Source organism: Octodon degus, unplaced genomic scaffold, assembly GCF_000260255.1.
Source record: "Octodon degus isolate 3935 unplaced genomic scaffold, OctDeg1.0 scaffold00122, whole genome shotgun sequence".
In the NCBI taxonomy this organism is placed as follows: domain Eukaryota; kingdom Metazoa; phylum Chordata; class Mammalia; order Rodentia; family Octodontidae; genus Octodon; species Octodon degus.
This window is the reverse complement of record NW_004524698.1, coordinates 1349359-1368109: the sequence shown is the minus strand read 5'-3', so window position 1 is coordinate 1368109 and position 18751 is coordinate 1349359. Positions and strand designations below refer to the sequence as shown.

Here is an 18751-nt window from a genome sequence, read left to right as displayed (position 1 = left end):
TCTGCTGAAGGGTTCTGTGCTGGGCCTGCGCTCTGGGTTTATTCAGGATCCGGAGGACCCCAGGTCATCTCACTCACTCGCTGCGGGGCCTGCACTCTGGGTCTATTCAGGATCCCGCGGCCCCAGGTCGTCTCACTGACTCGCGGGACCTGCCTGTTCCATTGATCTTTGGGTCTGTTTTTTTTTTTTTTTTTTTTTTTTTTTGCCAGTGCCATATTGTTTATAATCACAATTGCTTTGTGGTACAGTTTCAGATCAGGGATTGTGATGTCCCCTAACTTGCCTTTGTTTCCATAGTCCATTATAGGTCTCTTCTGGTTCCAAATGAATTTTAGAATTATTTTCTGTAATTTTGAGAGAGATGCTATTGACTTTTTGATCAGGATTACATTAAATGTGTGTAACAATTTCAGGAATATGACCATTTTCACTATATTGGCTCTTCCCAACCAAGAACAAAGGATATTGCTTCATTTTTTTTTTATTTTTTTAAATTTTTTTTCAATTTATTTTATTTATGTGTGTGTGTGTGGTGTGTGTGTGTGTGTGTGGCCAGCTCAGCCCACTAGGGGCCGGGGCTGGCTGGCATGTGGTGCTGGGGATTGAACCGCGGTCCCTGTGCTTTGTTAAGCTTGTTCTAAGTAGGTGCTTTAGACCACTGAGCCATCTCACCAGCCCCTTGCTTCATTTTTTGATATCCTCTTTAATCTCTGTTTTCAGATTACTGTAGTTTTCAACATAGAGAGGTCTTTTACTTTTTTTATTAGATTGATTCCTAGGTATTTATTTTTGGGGAGAATGCTACTGAAAAACGTGTTATTTCCCTAATTTCTCTGTCTGTGAATTTGTTATTTGTGTACAGGAAGGTTATTAATTTTTAGTGTTGACTTTGAATCCAGCCATGCTACTGAATTTGATTATTAAATCTAGAAGTCTTTTAGTAGAGTTTTGGGGGTCTTTTATGTATAGTATTTCCTAAGAGAAACATCTTTGTTAAGTACATGAATCACCATTTTTCCTTGAAATGAGATGTTACCTTAAAAAAAAAAAAAGAAAAAGAAAAAAGGATGGGGGACAACAACAAAAAAAGGCCATGCCTTTAATTCCAGCTACTTAGGAGATTAGGGTAGTTAATTTCTGATTTCAGCCTCATTCATCTATTTTGTTACTTCCACTGTTACCACTTCAGAGCCCAGGTGGGCGGCTTTCAGATTGTTCTACTTCATTACCCCTGGGTTTCCCTTTGGTGAGCTAGAGGTCTGTGATTGCATCTTTTTTAAGTGTCTTCTCATTTTCTACTTTTTTGTTGCTTTAATTCCTAGGTTTATGCTTATAAATTGCCTGTGGTGAGCAGCGTTATTACAAGGATGCAGAACCCTTAGGAAATAACTACTTCTTAAAGGTGTCTTTCAGATATACTTGGCTTTTGGGGTTTGAGTCTGTTGCAAAATCTTACCTCTTCAATTTGTTGTGGATAAGAGGTAACTGACTACTCAGCCCCTGGTTCTTTGGCAATAGCCTATAGTACTTTTCTTTTCTTTCTTTCTTTTTTTTTTTTTTATACTTCAGCAGTCCCAGTTTTGGTATTCCAGGAGGAACAGCTAATTGGAACAATTATGTCTTTTTGGTTAGTGTGGTGCCAGCAGGAACAACAATAGCATCAAACACAGCCTAGAAAATGACAAATCTAGGTAGCTGTTAATTTTCCCTTTAACTGTGTGAAGTAGATTTGTAGCATATAACAAAATCCAGATGAATCAGAAAAATATATGCAATAAAGAAGACCTCAATATAGTGATTTTACTCTTGGGGGAGAACATTTAAAATGGATTGTAAGAAAAATTGGAGCAATAGAAAAAGATAAAGAAATTAGAAGCAAGACTGGAGGACAAAGGAAGATCATGCAAACTTTGGGAAACTAGTGAGGAAGACAGGAGAGCAGGAGAAATTAAGAAGAAAGAAATAAAATAAAAAAGCAACTGGAAACCATATTCATACTCATATAAAAACAAAATAGGCAAGAACAAGAGGAATAGGAGGAGGAGGAAGAAAATGAGGAAGGAGGAAGAGGAGGAGGAAGAAGAAGAAAAGGACAAAGAGGATAATGTCTACTTCAAAGTATATCTCTGCTGTCAGTGGAAACAATCCAGGCAGACAGATCTGAGTTGATTAATACCAGTAAGCCAGCTGTAGTTTTACAATGAGATAGTGGATGATCACAGTGAGCCTGTACCATTAGGGCTACTGAAGTTCAGGGTGGCTGTGCTGCTGGAACCAGATCTGCCCAGCCTGCAGCAGTCCTTTGGTCTCCTGTCGGCTTGAACTTGGCTCCCTGACTCTGGACGCCGCTAGGCGGAGCCAGCAGTTGTTCCGAGTTCCGAGCTCACTTGGCCCCTCTCCAAGATGGCTCCTAGCCAATTGCCCTCTCCTGGGGTACATCTGAACCTGATAACTCAGTCCCTGCATTTTGCTGCATCCCCAGCTCTGTTCTACTGGTCTCTCTCCATGGAGGCCTCTGGCGTTGCCAGTAGTAACCATATGTCTGCAGGTTCCAGCTACCTCTCCCATGCAGTGAGTCTGGACTCAAAGAGAAAACACTGCCTGCCACCTCTTCCTTCTTCACTGAAGTCCCTATTCACTCTCTCTGTAGGCTTCAGTTCTGGCTTCAGATCCTTTCACGTCCCTCTTTCTTCATGTTGCTATATTCCAATGTCTGAACACCAAGTCTTGGTGAGGCTCATTCTTTGCTGCTCACCACTCTGGAAGCTTTTTCTTTCTTAAAAAAAAAAAAAAAGACTAGAAAACTATAAATTCAACATGAGTTTTTAAAATGTATGTAGTTAATCATATCAATACCTTTTAGTGTATGTCTTGCATATCACAGCATGTTTCATAAGATTCTTTTGTTTGCTGTGTGAAGAGGGGACTGTTTATATCTGGATGTCTTCCAAAGTTTCATGCACTCATAGAGGGCTTTGGGAGGTGATTGGATCATGGGGGTTGACCCTCATGGGTGGATTAGAGCACGAATAAGTATACACTGCTGTGATTTGAGGAGGTGGAGCCTGGGTGGAAGAAGTGGATCACTTATTTAGAACCTAGGGCATATTTAGTAATGCATTTTTAATGGATATGTCAAAATATTGAGAACCACCAATTAATAATTTATAAATATACATGAAAGTTTTCTTTAATTTAGCAAATACTCTTTCTTTGAGTGGAATAGATTAGTAACGTAAAAATTGTATGTTGACTGAGTGTGTCCAATGGAATAAAATGATACATTAAAATAATGGGAGCTATTAAATAGGAAAATCACTTTTTTGTATCCATTCAAATACTTATTCATCTGTTTTTCTGTATGTTATTCTATAGACTTTTAGTTTTCTACAGGAAAACTGCTACTTAAATCTTTCCAATTTCTTCTAAAGGAGTGATAGAAAATTGTCTGGATTGTAGAATTCATAGGTAAAGGAAAACTTACTAAATTGTAACTCAAATAAGAGAAGCCTGGAGATCAGAGTGCTCTCCGTACTAAAATCACAAGATAATGTCACAAACCACAAGATAATTGGTTTTGGTCAAGCCTCTTCATTCTAACGTCTCGGTGCTACAGATGGGTTTGTGTGTGTGTGTGTGTGTGTGTGTGTGTGTGCACACATGCGCTTGATGGTTAACCACGTTTCCCAAAGAGTGAATCAACCAGAATACCTCATTCTCTGAGCGTTTCAGTTAGTCTAAGTGTTTTTTACATGAAAGCATTGAAACGATATTTCTTTTTTAGAAAGTCTGTGACTTAGATTTTTTTAGCAGTACAACCTAGCTTTATGTATAATATGAGTTCTCATTAGTATAAATTTATTGTATAATACAAAACAAATGGGAATATTTACCAGTATATTTTTATTCAAATAATAGGGCTATGTAATGATGATGTTTGGCCTCTTGTTATAGGTAAAAGCATTTATTTAAATACAGTAGGATTGTACTATTTCAAGAAGCATTTCAAGGAGTCCCATAAAATACAGAAGCCCTTATATACTCAATTCAAGATAATGTTTTTCTTTATCCCTTAGCATCTGTTTTAAAAGCTCCCCATGGCCATCAAGAATATCCATTCTGATAGGCCTCTTCCTGTTTTGAGTTTACAAGTGTTAGCTTGCTAGAAGATAGAAAATAAATTTTCTTACCATATTTGTCTGTGAGTTATATACTTAAGAACTAATGATCAGTGCTACTTTATTAAAATGTCTTTGTGCCCAGTAGTTCTGACTTAAAAGGCTGATGTATACTTTTGCATCCTGAAAATATCGAAGACAAGCTATACCAAAAAGTACATTTATCTGAGAAGAAAAATGATGGTAGCATACTATAAACCATACTGGAACATCTGAAAAAAAAAAAAAACTTAAGCTATCAATATCAGCTTAAGTGTTCATGAGGACTATCAGTATTCGTGAGGATATAAGCAAATGAAACCCTTGGACATTGCTCATGGAAATGTAAATTGGAAAACCACTTTGAGAAATCGATACATTTTCCACTGAAGCTGAGCATATCCATTCTCTATAACCCAATACTTCCACCCAACAAAAACATATATGAGTTCCAAAAGTCATGGGCATATTCATAGTGATATTACTCATAATAGCCCCACACTGAAAACAACAGAATTGTAGAAATGATAAATTGTGAAAATTATAGGATAGAATACTGTTGTGGTGATGGAAGAGAATAAAATACTGCTGCCTACCACATGGCAAACCTCTCACAGAGATAATGTTGAGCCAAGAAGCCAGAGACAACAGAATATGTATTGTATGATTCCTTTTCTATAAACAGGCAAACTGAGTGATAGAAGAGTTTGGAATAGAGGCTGCCTTTGCAGTAAGAAAGTCACGTCCAGAACAAGGCATTGGGAAGCTTTAGAAGTGTGGGTGGTTTAAATTCTATGTTCACTTTGTAACAGTTCATTAGGATCTGCACTTACAGTGTATGAACTTTATTACATTATACTGGAATTTGAAAACAGACCAAAAAAAAAAAAAAAAACAAGAAAATGGTTGCAGATTTATTGGGGAACAAAAGCGTGTGCTTCACCTTCACTCACAGCACAAATCTTGCTAAGTCCTTTTCTTTTATTAGCATGGATAGTGGGGACAGTCCCCATGCTAGACAGTACTTAATCATGATAGTCACTGTAAGTAAGGAAGTAGAGAGGAATCTATTTTAAATTCTGTAACCAGCTTACCAAGGGCAATAAGGAAAATATGTCTTAAACCGGAACCTCTTTGGACATTTTTGTAAAGTGTTAATTACTAGCACGGATAGCAAAGAAAGATTCCACAGTGCTGCTCCACTCCTGTAACCAAGTTTCCCCAGGTCTCAGCTGCTCTTCATCACTCTGCTGCCTGCCCTCAGCATCCCAGATCTATGCCACATATAATTCCCTTAGATGCCTTGCGTCTGGTCCACCAATTCTGGACCCTGTTACTGATACAGAATTGATGTCAAAAGTCAGGATTCCCCAGTCCTTCCACAAGAAATTGTTTGTCTACTTCATAGTCTTGAAGAGCTCCCTCACATTAAAGTAGCCTTGAAAGTTGATAATTAGAGAGAACAATAAAACCTCTGCCTTAAAAATCTACTAAAGATAGAAAAATTAAAAAAAAATATTTTCCTGGTAAATAGTAAATTTCTTACTATAGTTTAGTCAAAAACAGCAATATCTAAATCAGTGAAACATAATTACGGAGACCACTTTATTACAATGTGATCTTTATAAATAGATATATTAGTTTATTGTTATAGTGCTGGGTAATATTCATTGTCAGGATGGGCCAGGTTATCATTCACCTACTGAAAAACTCATAGCTGCATCTAAATTTTGGCAAGAATGCATAAAACTGTGATAAAAACATATATGGATTTTTTCATGTAGAACTTAAATTTTTAACTCATTTGTAAAAGTATTAAGGTACACAATGGCTGGATTGTATGTTAAGAGTATGTTTTGTAAGAAATAGTTAAAACTGTCTTCCAAAGTAGCTGTAGCATTTTTAATTCCCAGGAGCAGTGAGAGTTCCTTTTGTTCTGCATTCTTCTCAGCATTTAGTGTTGTCAGTTTTGGATTCTGGCCATTCTAGTACATGTGTAGTGATATAGCATACACGTTTTAATTAGAAACTGCCTAGTAACATATGATACTGAACATCTTTGTACATACGTATGTGCCATCAGTATGTCTGCTTTAATGAGGTTCCTGCTCAAGTCTATTGCCCATTTTTAAAATCTTTTTTAAATGTTTTTAGAGTTCTTTATATAATATGGATAACTGTTCTTTATGAAAGTTACTATAACTGAATACAGATATATTATTATAAACATGAAATAAAAGAGGAAATCTCCTTAGTCATCAGTGTAAAGATGGTAACTTCAGTGGGCAATCAATTCCTGGATTGTGGTATGTGGTATGTGGCATGTGCTCCTTGGGAATGTGCTTCCCAGATGCATATTCGTGGCAAGAACTCCATGATCTCACAGGGAAATTGGGCCACATTAGCACATAGCTGCTATCATGTAAAACTTGCTAAGATGTACAGCTGCGTCTAGAATCCTCTTCTGCTGGTTTGTGGATCAGGCAGGCATCCTTGACCACTGTGCCATCCCTCACAAGCCTCCTCTCTGTAGCAGAGAGGATCCAACCCCTGTTTCCTCTTTCCTATCATTCTTGGTGTCTGAAATGGATAATCCCCAAGACTTGCAGAATAATTTATTCTGGGAAATGCTATTCTGGGTAACATCTCGGTACCTTCTAGTCCTGACATTCTGTGATTTTTGGAGGTACCATGCTGGGGAGCACTGCCTTTTAATGCCTGTCATAAATGGAGACAGACTCTCACAGACTAGTCACCTGGGAAAATAAGGAATAAAAGGACAAAAGAACATGGTAATAATGTTTATCTGCCATCAAATCAACACGAAAGCAGAATAACTGGGCTGAGTTTAAGAAGAGTATGGGATTTGTATTGGAATAAAACTATATGACATATTAGGTAACATATGTGCCATTGTTACTGGTTTTTGTTTTGTTTTGTTTTGTTTTGTTTTGTTTTGTTTGCGGAACAAGGGATTGAACTCAGACCTTTGCACTTGCCAGGGAAGCACTTATTCTACTGAGCCATCTCCCTGGCCCCATTGTTACTGTTAAGCGCTGACTTTTGTAAAGTTTCATAAACACATTGATAAGGCTGTGATCCCGAGGACTCCCTACCTAATCTTACTAGATGTTACATGGCTTAACTAACTCTATTAACAAGTTATGCTTTCACTACTGCAGGGGCTATACATTAAGCCATTTTGTGGGATTTTTAAAGTGCAGATCATAGTGTAGTAGAAATCAGTTTAAATCCCATCCTCTACTATAGAAAAACTACCAAATATAAAATACTAAGATATGAAAGAGCTGTAATTCCACCATTTCCCATATTTCCGTGTTTGTAAAAACAGGGTATACAGTATCTTATAATCCTATTTTCATGCATAAAAATATTTTAGCTATTTTTCCCAGGTCTTAACATAAATATAGTCATTGGCTATGATAAATATGCTCTGATTGGGGTATTATAGTTCTTTATCATTTAACTATCCCCTCAGTCTACCTGAAAATGATTGCAAATTATTCTGGCAAAATATTATGTACCTGTGGATAAGAAATACAGAGGATTTTTGAATACAGAAGATCAGAGGGGCCAGGGAGATGGCTCAGTAGGATAAGTGCTTGGCTGGCAAACTCAAGGATCTGAGTTCAATCCCCGGTTCTGAAAAAAAAAAAAAAAAAGAAGAAGATCAGAAAAGTGTGTAGGAACAAAATGTCCCCTGTCCTATTGTTCATAGCTGTTTTCATTCGCACACTAAATCAGAGAACTGGAATAGCAAATTTCTTTCTAAAGAAAGTTCTGAAGATCGTATTTTCTCTGGGCTTGCAGACAATGTTAAGAAGTTCAACCTGATTATTTTTATACCTAATAAATTTTCTACAAACACTGTAACAGAAAATCCATAACAAATGCATTATCATTACATTTCCAGATATTGAGCTTTTCTCCAGGGGTTCTTTTGCATACTGTCTTCCTCTTCATGTGAACTTCAAATGAGTTCATTTTAGTTGTTCATATGTTAAAACAATTAAAACTGGCAAAACCCACCCAAAGGACATTTCTTTGTCACCAGAGCAGAAACTGGTCCATTTATGTCACTGAGTTCATGCAAAACCATCACTTACTGAAAGAATCCCTGGTATGTTTCCTGTTATTCCAGTCTAGTCTGTCAAATATCCTGCAGAACTAATTAAAGACCTGAATGTATGGGTTTGTGTGTTATTGTAGGCCAAAGGTAAAGAAAGACAATGGCTAAGACACCAAGCTACCGGGGAACTAGATGATGCCAAGATCATCGAGGGTTTGACCGGAGAAAAAGCCATCTACAAACGTCGGGGTGAGCTGGAGCCACAAGTAAGTATTGAACTAGTGGTCTCAGGTATACATAGTTCAGCCTTCTGTACAGGAATGTTTCTTGAATATGCCCAAACACCATAAATCCTGAATATAGAGACCTAGGAAGTAAAACAGGGAGAGGGAAAAGGGGTGAGGTAGGGGAGAGAGAGAAAGCATAAATATTACACTATTTATTATACAAATGAAGGTTTTGGAAAGAAACATAATGCACTTTCAAGTTCCCTGATTTAAGGAGTACTCAAGACAAATACTGTTTACAAAGGTAGTGGTGGGGCGTAGGAAAGCCCAGAACATTCAGTGCCAGCAATAGCAAGTCCTCACATACCCAAGATCTAACAGGAAAGAGAAGGACATCCTGAAGTGCTGATGTTTGTTAGAGGGAGAGCTAACCTCAGGGTTCTAGCAGAGAAGAGTCTGAAGAACAAGTAATCCAACCTCTGCCTATGATCTGCTGGTACATCCCACAACGAGAACCTTCTGGAAGCAGGCAGCTAAGAGAGCTGCCATGTGACACATAAAGATCCACTCCCAGGACACAAAGCTGTTGCCCTAGGGGCAAAACTTAAGACATCTTATTGTCTATGACTTCCAAAGGATTCATCAGGTGACCACAGTAAAGCAATCTTGGTGGTTTTCTACTGTTTAGTAACTTTAACCTGCTATATCACTTGGTAACTTTAAAGTCATATGACTTAAGACAATTTTAGGAAGTAAGAAATTACCCCATACACAACTCTAGTTGATGTAAATAAGGTTAGAGACAGCAATAATTTTAAAAGATTTGCTGTATTATGGCCAAAGACTGAAATATTGAGTCCCTTGGACAACTCAGTGAGATCCTATAGCTCTTAATACCCAGACATGCCAAGTAGCCACTGAGTGCTGGGGACACAGTGACTGGCCAGGACAGGGACAGTCACTCTATTTAAATGTTTACTCAGAGAGGATCTGATGGTCATTAGCAGAGTTTTTATTTCTGTGTCATGGTGTGAGTCAGCTGCTTTCTTTACTGACTCACTGTGGTCAAGGAATGTGTTTGGGTGCATCTGAAATTGTGAGCAGTCATGGAAGCGTTTGTGGCACTGTTGGCAAACTCAGCAAGGTTTTCAGATATATACTGAACTGGCCTTGAGTCATTATCCTCTAGTGTGGCATTTTGTGAAATTACTGGCTCTGCTCATTGTTGTTCATGCATGTCAACAACTACAAAGTGACAGAACAATCTATAGGTTTTTTTGTTTTGTCGGTGAAACTGACAAATAAGCTTGTCTTAAGATCCATACATGGCATGCAGCAGTCCAAAATCAAAATGAATCCTCCTAAGTTTTAAATTTTAATTGACAGTTTCCAGAAAGCAAATTGACACCACTTTCAAGTTTGAACTGCCAAGAAAAGAAAAAAAAAGAAGCAGTTCAGTAACTGGAAGGAAAAGAAAACTGAAAGCTTACTAAAGACAAAAGACATTTTAAAAATATTTTCCTTAAGTTCTTTGCCAACTGCCTTCTCCAATAACCTTGTTTGAGAAATCTGACATTTTTTATAGCCTGTGTGGAAAATGGTTTTCAAGTGACTACATAACAGGTACAAGTAAAATTGATGCAGGCTTCCCTCCAAAATCACAGAAACTTATTTGAATCACTGACTCTGAGGCATGCAGTGAAAGTGACATGTTGGGCTTTGTATCTTTGCAGACTATTATTTTTAAACATCACACTATGTTTAAGGCATCAGCCTCTACAAGGCCACTTTACTAGACTACACTGGATCTTGAAAGCAGTATATTGCCAAGCAAATCTTTTCCATCTGGCCCTGACTACCAGCACAAGTCTGGAATTCTACTTGGCTGAAATGCAGTCTGTAGCCACCTCTCTACCTTGCAGTACTGCACCATGAAGGGCTAGGCCTCATGGATGACAGCCTGCAGCTCGTGTGAGTGTCCCTGACTGCAGCCATTGATGGGTTCACAGACTTGCTGTCATTCTCTCCCTCAGTTGGGCAGCCCACAACAGAAACCCAAGCGTCTGCGCCTGGTGGTGGATGTGTCTGGCAGCATGTACCGCTTCAATGGGGTGGATGGCCGGCTGGAGCGCTCTATGGAGGCTGTGTGTATGGTCATGGAAGCCTTCGAGCACTACGAGGAGAAGTTCAAGGTAATGGCATGAACTCAAAAGGCTGAGAGGTGTCTTCAGTCCTACCTGTCCAAGAGAGAGCACTGAGGTAGGGCCTAATGATAGATGGGTGGATGCAGATGCAATCCAGAGCAGACAGAGATCTCCATCCTCTCACTAGCTCACTTATTCTGTGCAAAGTGAGCTTTTCGTTTCATGTGTTCTAATGATACCATAACTTTAAAGACTGCTACCTCTAATTACCACAGAAGAAAGCACTTTACAGGTTGTATGTTAACCCTAAAATTGAGAAAGAAATAATGATAACTTAGAAGTTTCAAAATCTGTTCCAAGACTTCTCAGAGTCCCTTGTTGGGGTTTATATCTTTCCGGATTATTATTTTTAAACATCATACTATGTTTAAAGCATCAGCCCCTACAAGGCTACTTTACTAGACCTCATTGGACCTTCAAAGAGCTATATTCCAAAGAGCATATACAGAATATAGTTCTCTATATTTCATGTGAACTATGTTCCTCATCCTAATGTCCTGTATCCATCCACTGCTGTCCTATTGCAACCAGGCAGTCATCCAAGGCTTGAGCAAACCTACAAAGTGTGCTGCTCCCTGCCTTGCCTTGCCTTCCCTTTCCATGTGGGCCATGACTACACAATAATGTATGTCTCCCCATCTGATGATGAAGTTGACCATTCGTCTTCATTTAAATCTCTCATTTAAACTGTTTGCAATTTGCTCTTGCTCATCTTGCTATACAACTTCCATCTCAGAGCTCTGAACATAAAGCTGGGATCTCCCACACTGCTGTGTTATAACACAGTATGAGGTACAAATCAGCCACAGAGGGCACCTGCACCCTGACCTTTATCAGAGCAAATAACTTTGGACAGAGTTACATGCCACATGATATTATCAGACATTCCATGGAGAGAAATGATGTATGTACAGATGTGTCTGTGTGTGTGTAAAGGACACACAATCTATCCATAGGTGTTCTAGATTTTATTATGGATCATACATGTCTGTCAGGAATAAGCAGATTCATATTTTGGTTTAGGTTTCCATCCTACCTGTTTCTCACCTGAGTTATGGCTCTGTATTATGCTGCATATAGTAAGAAACAGACTGGAAAAAAATCAGTTCCTTCACTTAGGCTCATTGCTAATGATCCCAGCCACCAACTCTCTCAGGATCCCTTTTGTGAAGTTCTACGTGAGAAACTCCTTCCTGAATTAAGTGGTAGGTGAGGGGAAGATTGCAGCAGTGAGTGCTGTGGATTTCCAGGCTCTGCATATGTACAGAATTCAAAGACAAATAGGACATGAACTCTTTTTGGCATAGCTGTTCCCCTTGAAGAAGTAGACTGTGTCTCCCCTTGTGCTTGATGACAACCTTGGCACTCTTCAAGGTTCCCTCTTAGTCCTAGTTACCAAGAAGCTACAGCCAAAACCAAGGGCCAACTATGAGGACTTTGTTACATCTCATGGCCTAAAGGTGAGGTGAGCATTCAGGATTTTCTTTCCCTTTACCCTCCCCTATCTCATATGTAAATTTGTTTTAATTTTTAATTTTTACCATTTTATGGATCAAGGGAAAGTGTGGAAGATATCTATCATTAATTATGTTAGGTCTTTTCTAGTATGTGGCTGAGAATAATTTCTTAAATCACTTGAGCCATGGATGACCAATCATCCATCATCAGTACACATAATTGTATCCACCTAGTGTTCAAAGTCCTTTGGATTTTACCTTCCCATGATATCCACTCTATTGCCAGGGCACCAACAGGCCTTCCCTCCACCATGGCACTTAGAGCCGCATCTTCCTCCTACCACCCTTACCACATGTGTCTGATTTGAGTGGTTGCAGACCATCCTTCCTGCTAGAGCTCCCCAAGCTTCCTCAGAGGAGGTCAGAAGATGAGATGAGCTACTTACATTTATTGAGAGGTTTTTCTTTTTACATTTACATGTTTTGGAGTAGGAGAATGAGTGTCTATAGTACCAAATGTAAACTGTACAAAAGGAGGAAGAGTGAAGAATGAGTCTCCGTCCCCATTTAGTCCCCAGCTCCCCTCTTTGGTACCTGCTGCTGCTGATGGATTTCTTGGTCTCTTCTCAGAGATATTTGGTGCATACACATCAGTGGCTGTATACAATGTGCTTTACTCTATGTCCTCATGTTATATGATCATATTCAACTTCATCTCTCTGCTTTCATTTTCTCATTTGTAAAAGACATGTAAGGACTAGGAATAGCTAACAAGAGGATGTAATTTACTCAGAAAAATACAATAATGCATGAACAAATGACAGTTTGAGGAGCTCTTAGTGAAAACTTTAAGGTGTCTAGTCTATATTTCCTTGAACCTTTGAAGAAGCCTTTGGCCGTGTGGTGATTAGACACTCCTTGCCTCTCTTGGCACCTGTTCTGTGTTTTCTTTGGCAGAGGCTCAGCTGCTGAGCTGGGGATCAGTACAACCTGGGTTCAGGAGGCCCTTTTGGAAACTGCCTCTTCTTTTTAGTCTGTATTACCTTGAATCATGCCAAACCACAGGGACCCTTGAGCCAAATTTACTGAGAGGGAAGGTAATTTAGTGCTAAGAGATATTTCTAAGCCATTTGGAGTTTAAAGTTTCTCATAATCACCTGCCAACAGAATTTGATTATTCCCAAGTACAGCAGCCATTTGTTACTTAAGACAAAAGTAATATGATTTGCTTATAACCAGCACAAATTCTCCTAATCTTAGAATAATTTTTAATGTTCATGTAATACATAAACATTACAATGAGAAGCAGAATACTAATTTTAAGAGCCATTTTTTTTAATTCAGGAAGACTTTCTCCCTTTATCTTTATTCCAATTTTTCAAACATCTGAGACTCCTTTTACAGTCATCTTAAAATAGGCCTCCTTCTAAAGACTTCTAATGCCTTGTGTTTTTTTTCTTCAAAGTATATAATAGCACCAAAAGTTTGTATTCTTTTTTTTTTTAGCTTCATAGTGGACTTTATTGAGATAAGTTAGTGTAAAAAACATTCAAATTCATAAAATTTAAATGAGACAGCAAAATCATAACTTGTAGTAATTGCTATAGTAATCACAAATAAGGTAAGGACTAAACTACTGCCTAAGCAAAAACTACTCTGTCAGGCTTCACCTGCAAGCTCAAGGTAGGAAGCGCTATAATCATTAGAGTGAGCCCAGTGATAAAATTTGCCTTTGGAGCCAGAAGAACACACAAGGTCTGGCTATAGCATCACAACCGCCACCCAAGAAGAGCAACTTTAGAAATGTCCGGCAGCAGAGTACATTAGTAATTGTAGCCATGCATTATAACTCTGATTTCATTTCATTAAGAGTAATCAGTTTTTTTAAGGTATTTTATGTTACTGTTGCACATAGTTTATCCCTTTGAAGGCCTGCCTCTCTAGAACATTCCTTTCCCAAAGACTGTCTCCTAAGATGCCCAGGTCACCTGGAGTCATTCAGCACTGCATGCCACCCTGGGCTGGTGGGACCTTCACTGCTGAGCATGTAGCCCAGCAGGGTTCAGAGTGCTACTGACAAGTGAGTGTGGAATTCTCTTTGGTTGTGCAACTTTTATATTTAAAAAATATATATAGCTGGAAACATATTTCTAAATTCTAAAGGCATTTTGTGACCAACTTAGAAATATGCAATGTCTTGCAGAATTCATCATCAGGCTGGCTTCAGGTCTACTGCCTTATCTGTTGGGGCTAGCATTAGCGTTAGGTTTCCTACTTAGCAAAGGCATTAGGTCCAGAAAAGTAAGTGATATTGAGGTGCTCAGAGCGGGCAACTGGTGAGCCTGGATTCAAATATTCTCCATGGCTTTGAACTCACTGAGTGCCTGCACAGGCTTCATGTGCTTCTGTGACACCCCCTTGATCTTGTTTGTGTCTCATATTGCTTCTCTCTCTTCACCAATGGCTTCTTCTCAGGTGCCTTCATCTTCCATGACACAGCAGGAAGGTTGAGGGAAATCATACCCTGACACTTTTGGTATTTGGTGGAGGCAACATAGGAAACCTTTACTCTCTGTACCATAGTATTCATCAAGTTCTTAGCTGCCTGAGTCAGGAACATGGTGCTGTCTATCCCTGAGACCAGGAGCTCTCCACCAAGGTTCTACATCTCAGCCTTGACCTTGCTGCGTATATTGAGCTGGTGGCAGTAGATTGGCTATACGCTACAGATGTGCTAGCAGGCCCTGCTTGCAGGCTGAGTCTGGGCAGTGGTCCGCAAAGTTTGGCCAAGTTTATCCATCCTTGATCCTGCCTCAGCAATTTTCCTGGCAGTGCTGATCACATCTGATGTGTTTCTGAGTGGCCCTTTACCCCAGGTGAAGTCCATCATTTTCATCATAATCATGCACATCTGTTTGGCCAGCATGATGATGTCATTGCCACTGTCATCCCATTTGGACACTTCAGCATCCAGCTTGCTCTTTTCTTTCTGGAAGCTGGCCACCTGTTCTGCAATCTTTGCTTTTTGCTCCTGGGGAAGCTGAGCCCATGATTACCTGGGCACTCTGGCCAGCTATGAGCTGATCATTCCATCTGAACACTTGTCCTACTTCTGACATCGAAGTCTTCTGTCTCAAAGTCAGAGTCATCCAGTTCCTCAGGGGTCCTTGTCATCAGCACTGCTTTCCTGATGTCCCAGATGCCATCATACACAGAGGCATCAATAAACTCATTCTCGTCCATGGGCCGTGCAGGATCTGAGCTGAGGGATTGCATGACTGCTTCCACTTGTTCAGTGAAATGGGGCATGACTGTGTTGGACAACAGCTTGGTGGCCTCCAGAACTTTCTCTGTGTGGACCCCTGGCTCATAGTTGTACATCTCTGAGGTTACTACGTGAATGACTTGGGCTGCCCGGCCTCGAATTGCACCAGCCGTATGATGTAGTCCATCCACATCTTTCTCTTGGAGAACAATAACACATTTATTCACATCTTCCAGAATTTGATTCTCTGAAACAGTCAAGAAGTCATCAATGGAAGTAATATCATCAACAGCATCCATGAGAACATGGACTTGCTTTTCCCACTGTTCTTTAAAAAGATCCATATTCTCTTGAGCCAATTTACTCTGAGGTTTGGCTGCTAAAGTCAATGCAGCATTAATAACCTGAGGACAGAGGGCTTCTAACTGGCTTGCAGATGTTTGAACAAGCTTTATATCTTCTTCAATGTTTGAGATGGAACAGGCCAAGTTGGCAACCTCATGAAAAAAGTTTGTTGGCATGTTCATGAAAAACTTGGGCATATTCCTTAACTTCCTTCTCATTTCTATTTTTTTGCAGCTTCAATCAGTACTAAAAGTGGAACGTTGGTTTCCAGGAAAGAATCTGAAACATGGTCCATGACAGCTTTGTGGAGCTGTCTACATAAATCCCTGGTCTTCTTTGTCATTTTATCTATTGCAGAATTCCATGCATCACTTCTTTCTTTATGTCCAACATTGCCCATATCCTGTGAGAGTAGGTCCTGTAGAACTTGGTGGACAGCATTACACTCTGCCACAATTTGCTCACATCAGCCATCATGTGTGCAGGACGAGTCAGCCAGGAGTGCAACAGCACTAATAATGCTTTCTGGGCACTCTTCCAGGGAAGGTCTAAAGCACTCCTCCCTGAAGCTGAGAGGGTCCACAATGATTTATCAAAATTATTGGGAACATAGGCCAGCTCTCCTCCTCCTCTACCCTGGTGCTGGGAAACATCATCTGACGCAGTAGCTTGGGCAGCATTGGAAATGCCCATGACTACCTGCTGTAGCTGCTTGTGTATCAGGTCCCAGTTGGCCTTCTAGGCTGTAACATCAGGGTGCCATAAGCATGCCTGAGATGCTGTATAGAGGATAGGTACATTTTTTTTGCAGGATTCCTCTGGAGTGTGCAGCTATCTGATCATGATGGCCCATATCCTTCAACTCCTATTGTCTCTTAGCTGCCATAGTGTTCAGCTTATTCACTTCACATTCCACTTCAGGTTTCAGGGCTTTATATATTCCCAAGTCTTGTTCATTGCCAGCATTCCTTAGCTTCAAGATTCCATCTTCCACAATTTTCAGCTGAACAAGTGATTTGTAGACATCTGCCATGTCAGCCAAAATCAGCACCCGGGTAACAGCAGAGAGCAAAGTGCGAGCTGCCCGAACCATGTTGCCTCACTTCACAGATGAACACAGATCATCTGCAAATTCTCCTGCAGTACTCTTCATCAAATCTTTTTTTTTTTTTTTTTCAGAACCAGGGATTGAACTCAGGCCCTTGCACTTGCCAGGGAAATGCTTACTCCACTGAGCCATCTCCCCAGCCCCTTGTTTTCTAGCATCATCTACAGCAGCCATAAGCTCCTCTTTCAGAAACTGACTTTCTTTTGCAATTTTATCCCCCTTCCTCAAAAAATTCTCAGTTGCTTGTTCAACAGATGTAGCCAAAACATGGGCCTTCTTGGAATGACCACTCTTCAATAAGAAGAGGGCCCCTTGCTATTGGTGTTGACCAGGGTTGTAACCTGTGTAACAAGAGGCTCCAACAGGCTTTCAGGCGCCAGAGTCATGATCTTTAGATTTTTGGGGGCCCATTTGAAGTTTATGTTGCCAGTTTGGACAGCAGTCATTTCTGCAGTGAACTGGGCCAGTGCAAAAATTGCGAGGCGAGAAGCCCACAGCCCTCTGCTTTCTCTCTCTCTCTCTCTCTCTCTCTCTCTCTCTCTCTCTCTCTCTCTCTAACTCTTTCTTTTTTAAAAAATTTAGTTCAGAGTCTACAGGGTCTCACTACATAGATCTGACTCATAGTGATTCTCCTGTTTTCAGCCTTCTGAGTGCTGGGATTACAGGCACACACCACCACATCCAGTCTCAATCGCCATCTCAGTGCACCCCAGGGGTGTGGCCAGCATGGCCGCTGCATCTGCCTAAACAGATGCTTTAGTCCCCTGAGCTATCTGGCCAGCCCTGTATTTCTTTATTAAGCATTCAAATAGTGCTACCAGAACAGATTTATTTGCTTGTTCAGAAATGGAACTTTGGGGGAAAAAGATATTAAATATAATATTTCTGTGAAGACATATAAACCATATTCTAAACCCATTTTCTTTCTTTCTTTTTCTTTTTCTTTTCTTTCTTTTCTTTTTTGGCTGCCCTTAAGGGCAGGTCTAGTATGGCATATGGAGCTGGGGATCAAACCATGGTCCCCTGTGCCTGCCTGGGTTGGCCCAAACAGGCACTTAAACAACTGAGCTAACCAGCAAGCCCTCCCACCACCAACCATTTTCTAACAGTAAAACAAAGACCCTTTGAAAACTATTTCCTGGGGCAGCGCTTTTACCCCATTTCCCTCCATCCCAACTCAACTAAACCAATTCCGTTTACACTGATGCTGCTTGATGTTTAATAAAGGGAAATTTTCTACAGTATTTTCATTTGGAGATATTCCATGGCTAAAACCTCTTTAAAGGAGAGAGTCAGAAAACCTCTATCCTCGGACCAGTACTGGATTATTATTTCTGATAAACACAAGAATTTTCTTTTTGGGAAAGGTACCATATATTTTTAGTTTATTCAGATGATTTCTTTTTTTTTTTTTTTTTTTGAGGTGAGAATAGAATAGTTTCTTTGAAACAAAGAAAGGTGGTTTTTCATTCTATTTCTAGGATATACCACTGAATTTTAATAAAAGCATGGAAGCAGAGATGACAATGACTTTGGAAATCATTTTCTGCAACCTCTGTTTTGCACATGCTGAACTAAGATTCAAAGAAGTTGAGAACTTTGCCCAGTGTTGTGCATCTAGACTGTGAAAGGCCAGGAATTCTTTTTTTTTTTTTTTCCTTTTCATTCATTTTATTTTATTTTTTTTTTTTTGAGAATCAATCCCTACAACTTTATTTGTCAATACAAATTTTTCAAAATTCTACAAAAGATGAAAGTACAACAGCAGAAAAACAATTCCATCAGATAAGAGAAAAAGAGCTAGGAAGGGTCCTTTGGAGAGATCACCATACACAATAATGTAAAAGCTCCAGTCCATTACAAACCTGGGACAAAGGGTATGGTTGTGTTCTTTTCTT

The 18751-nt window shown here is 39.7% G+C and overlaps 1 protein-coding gene and 1 pseudogene across 1 annotated transcript in view; one reads left to right on the top strand and one right to left on the bottom strand.

Moving 5' to 3' along the window:
- The window catches only part of Vwa8 (von Willebrand factor A domain containing 8), a 441297-nt gene that overhangs the window by 378635 nt on the left and 43911 nt on the right, over positions 1-18751 (top strand). The window contains exons 41-42 of the mRNA XM_023700137.1: positions 8388-8513; positions 10508-10666. Coding sequence (XP_023555905.1) covers positions 8388-8513; positions 10508-10666 — 285 coding nt within the window. The remainder of the gene's footprint in view (positions 1-8387; positions 8514-10507; positions 10667-18751) is intronic.
- On the bottom strand, positions 14484-17299 carry LOC101575498 (annotated as a pseudogene).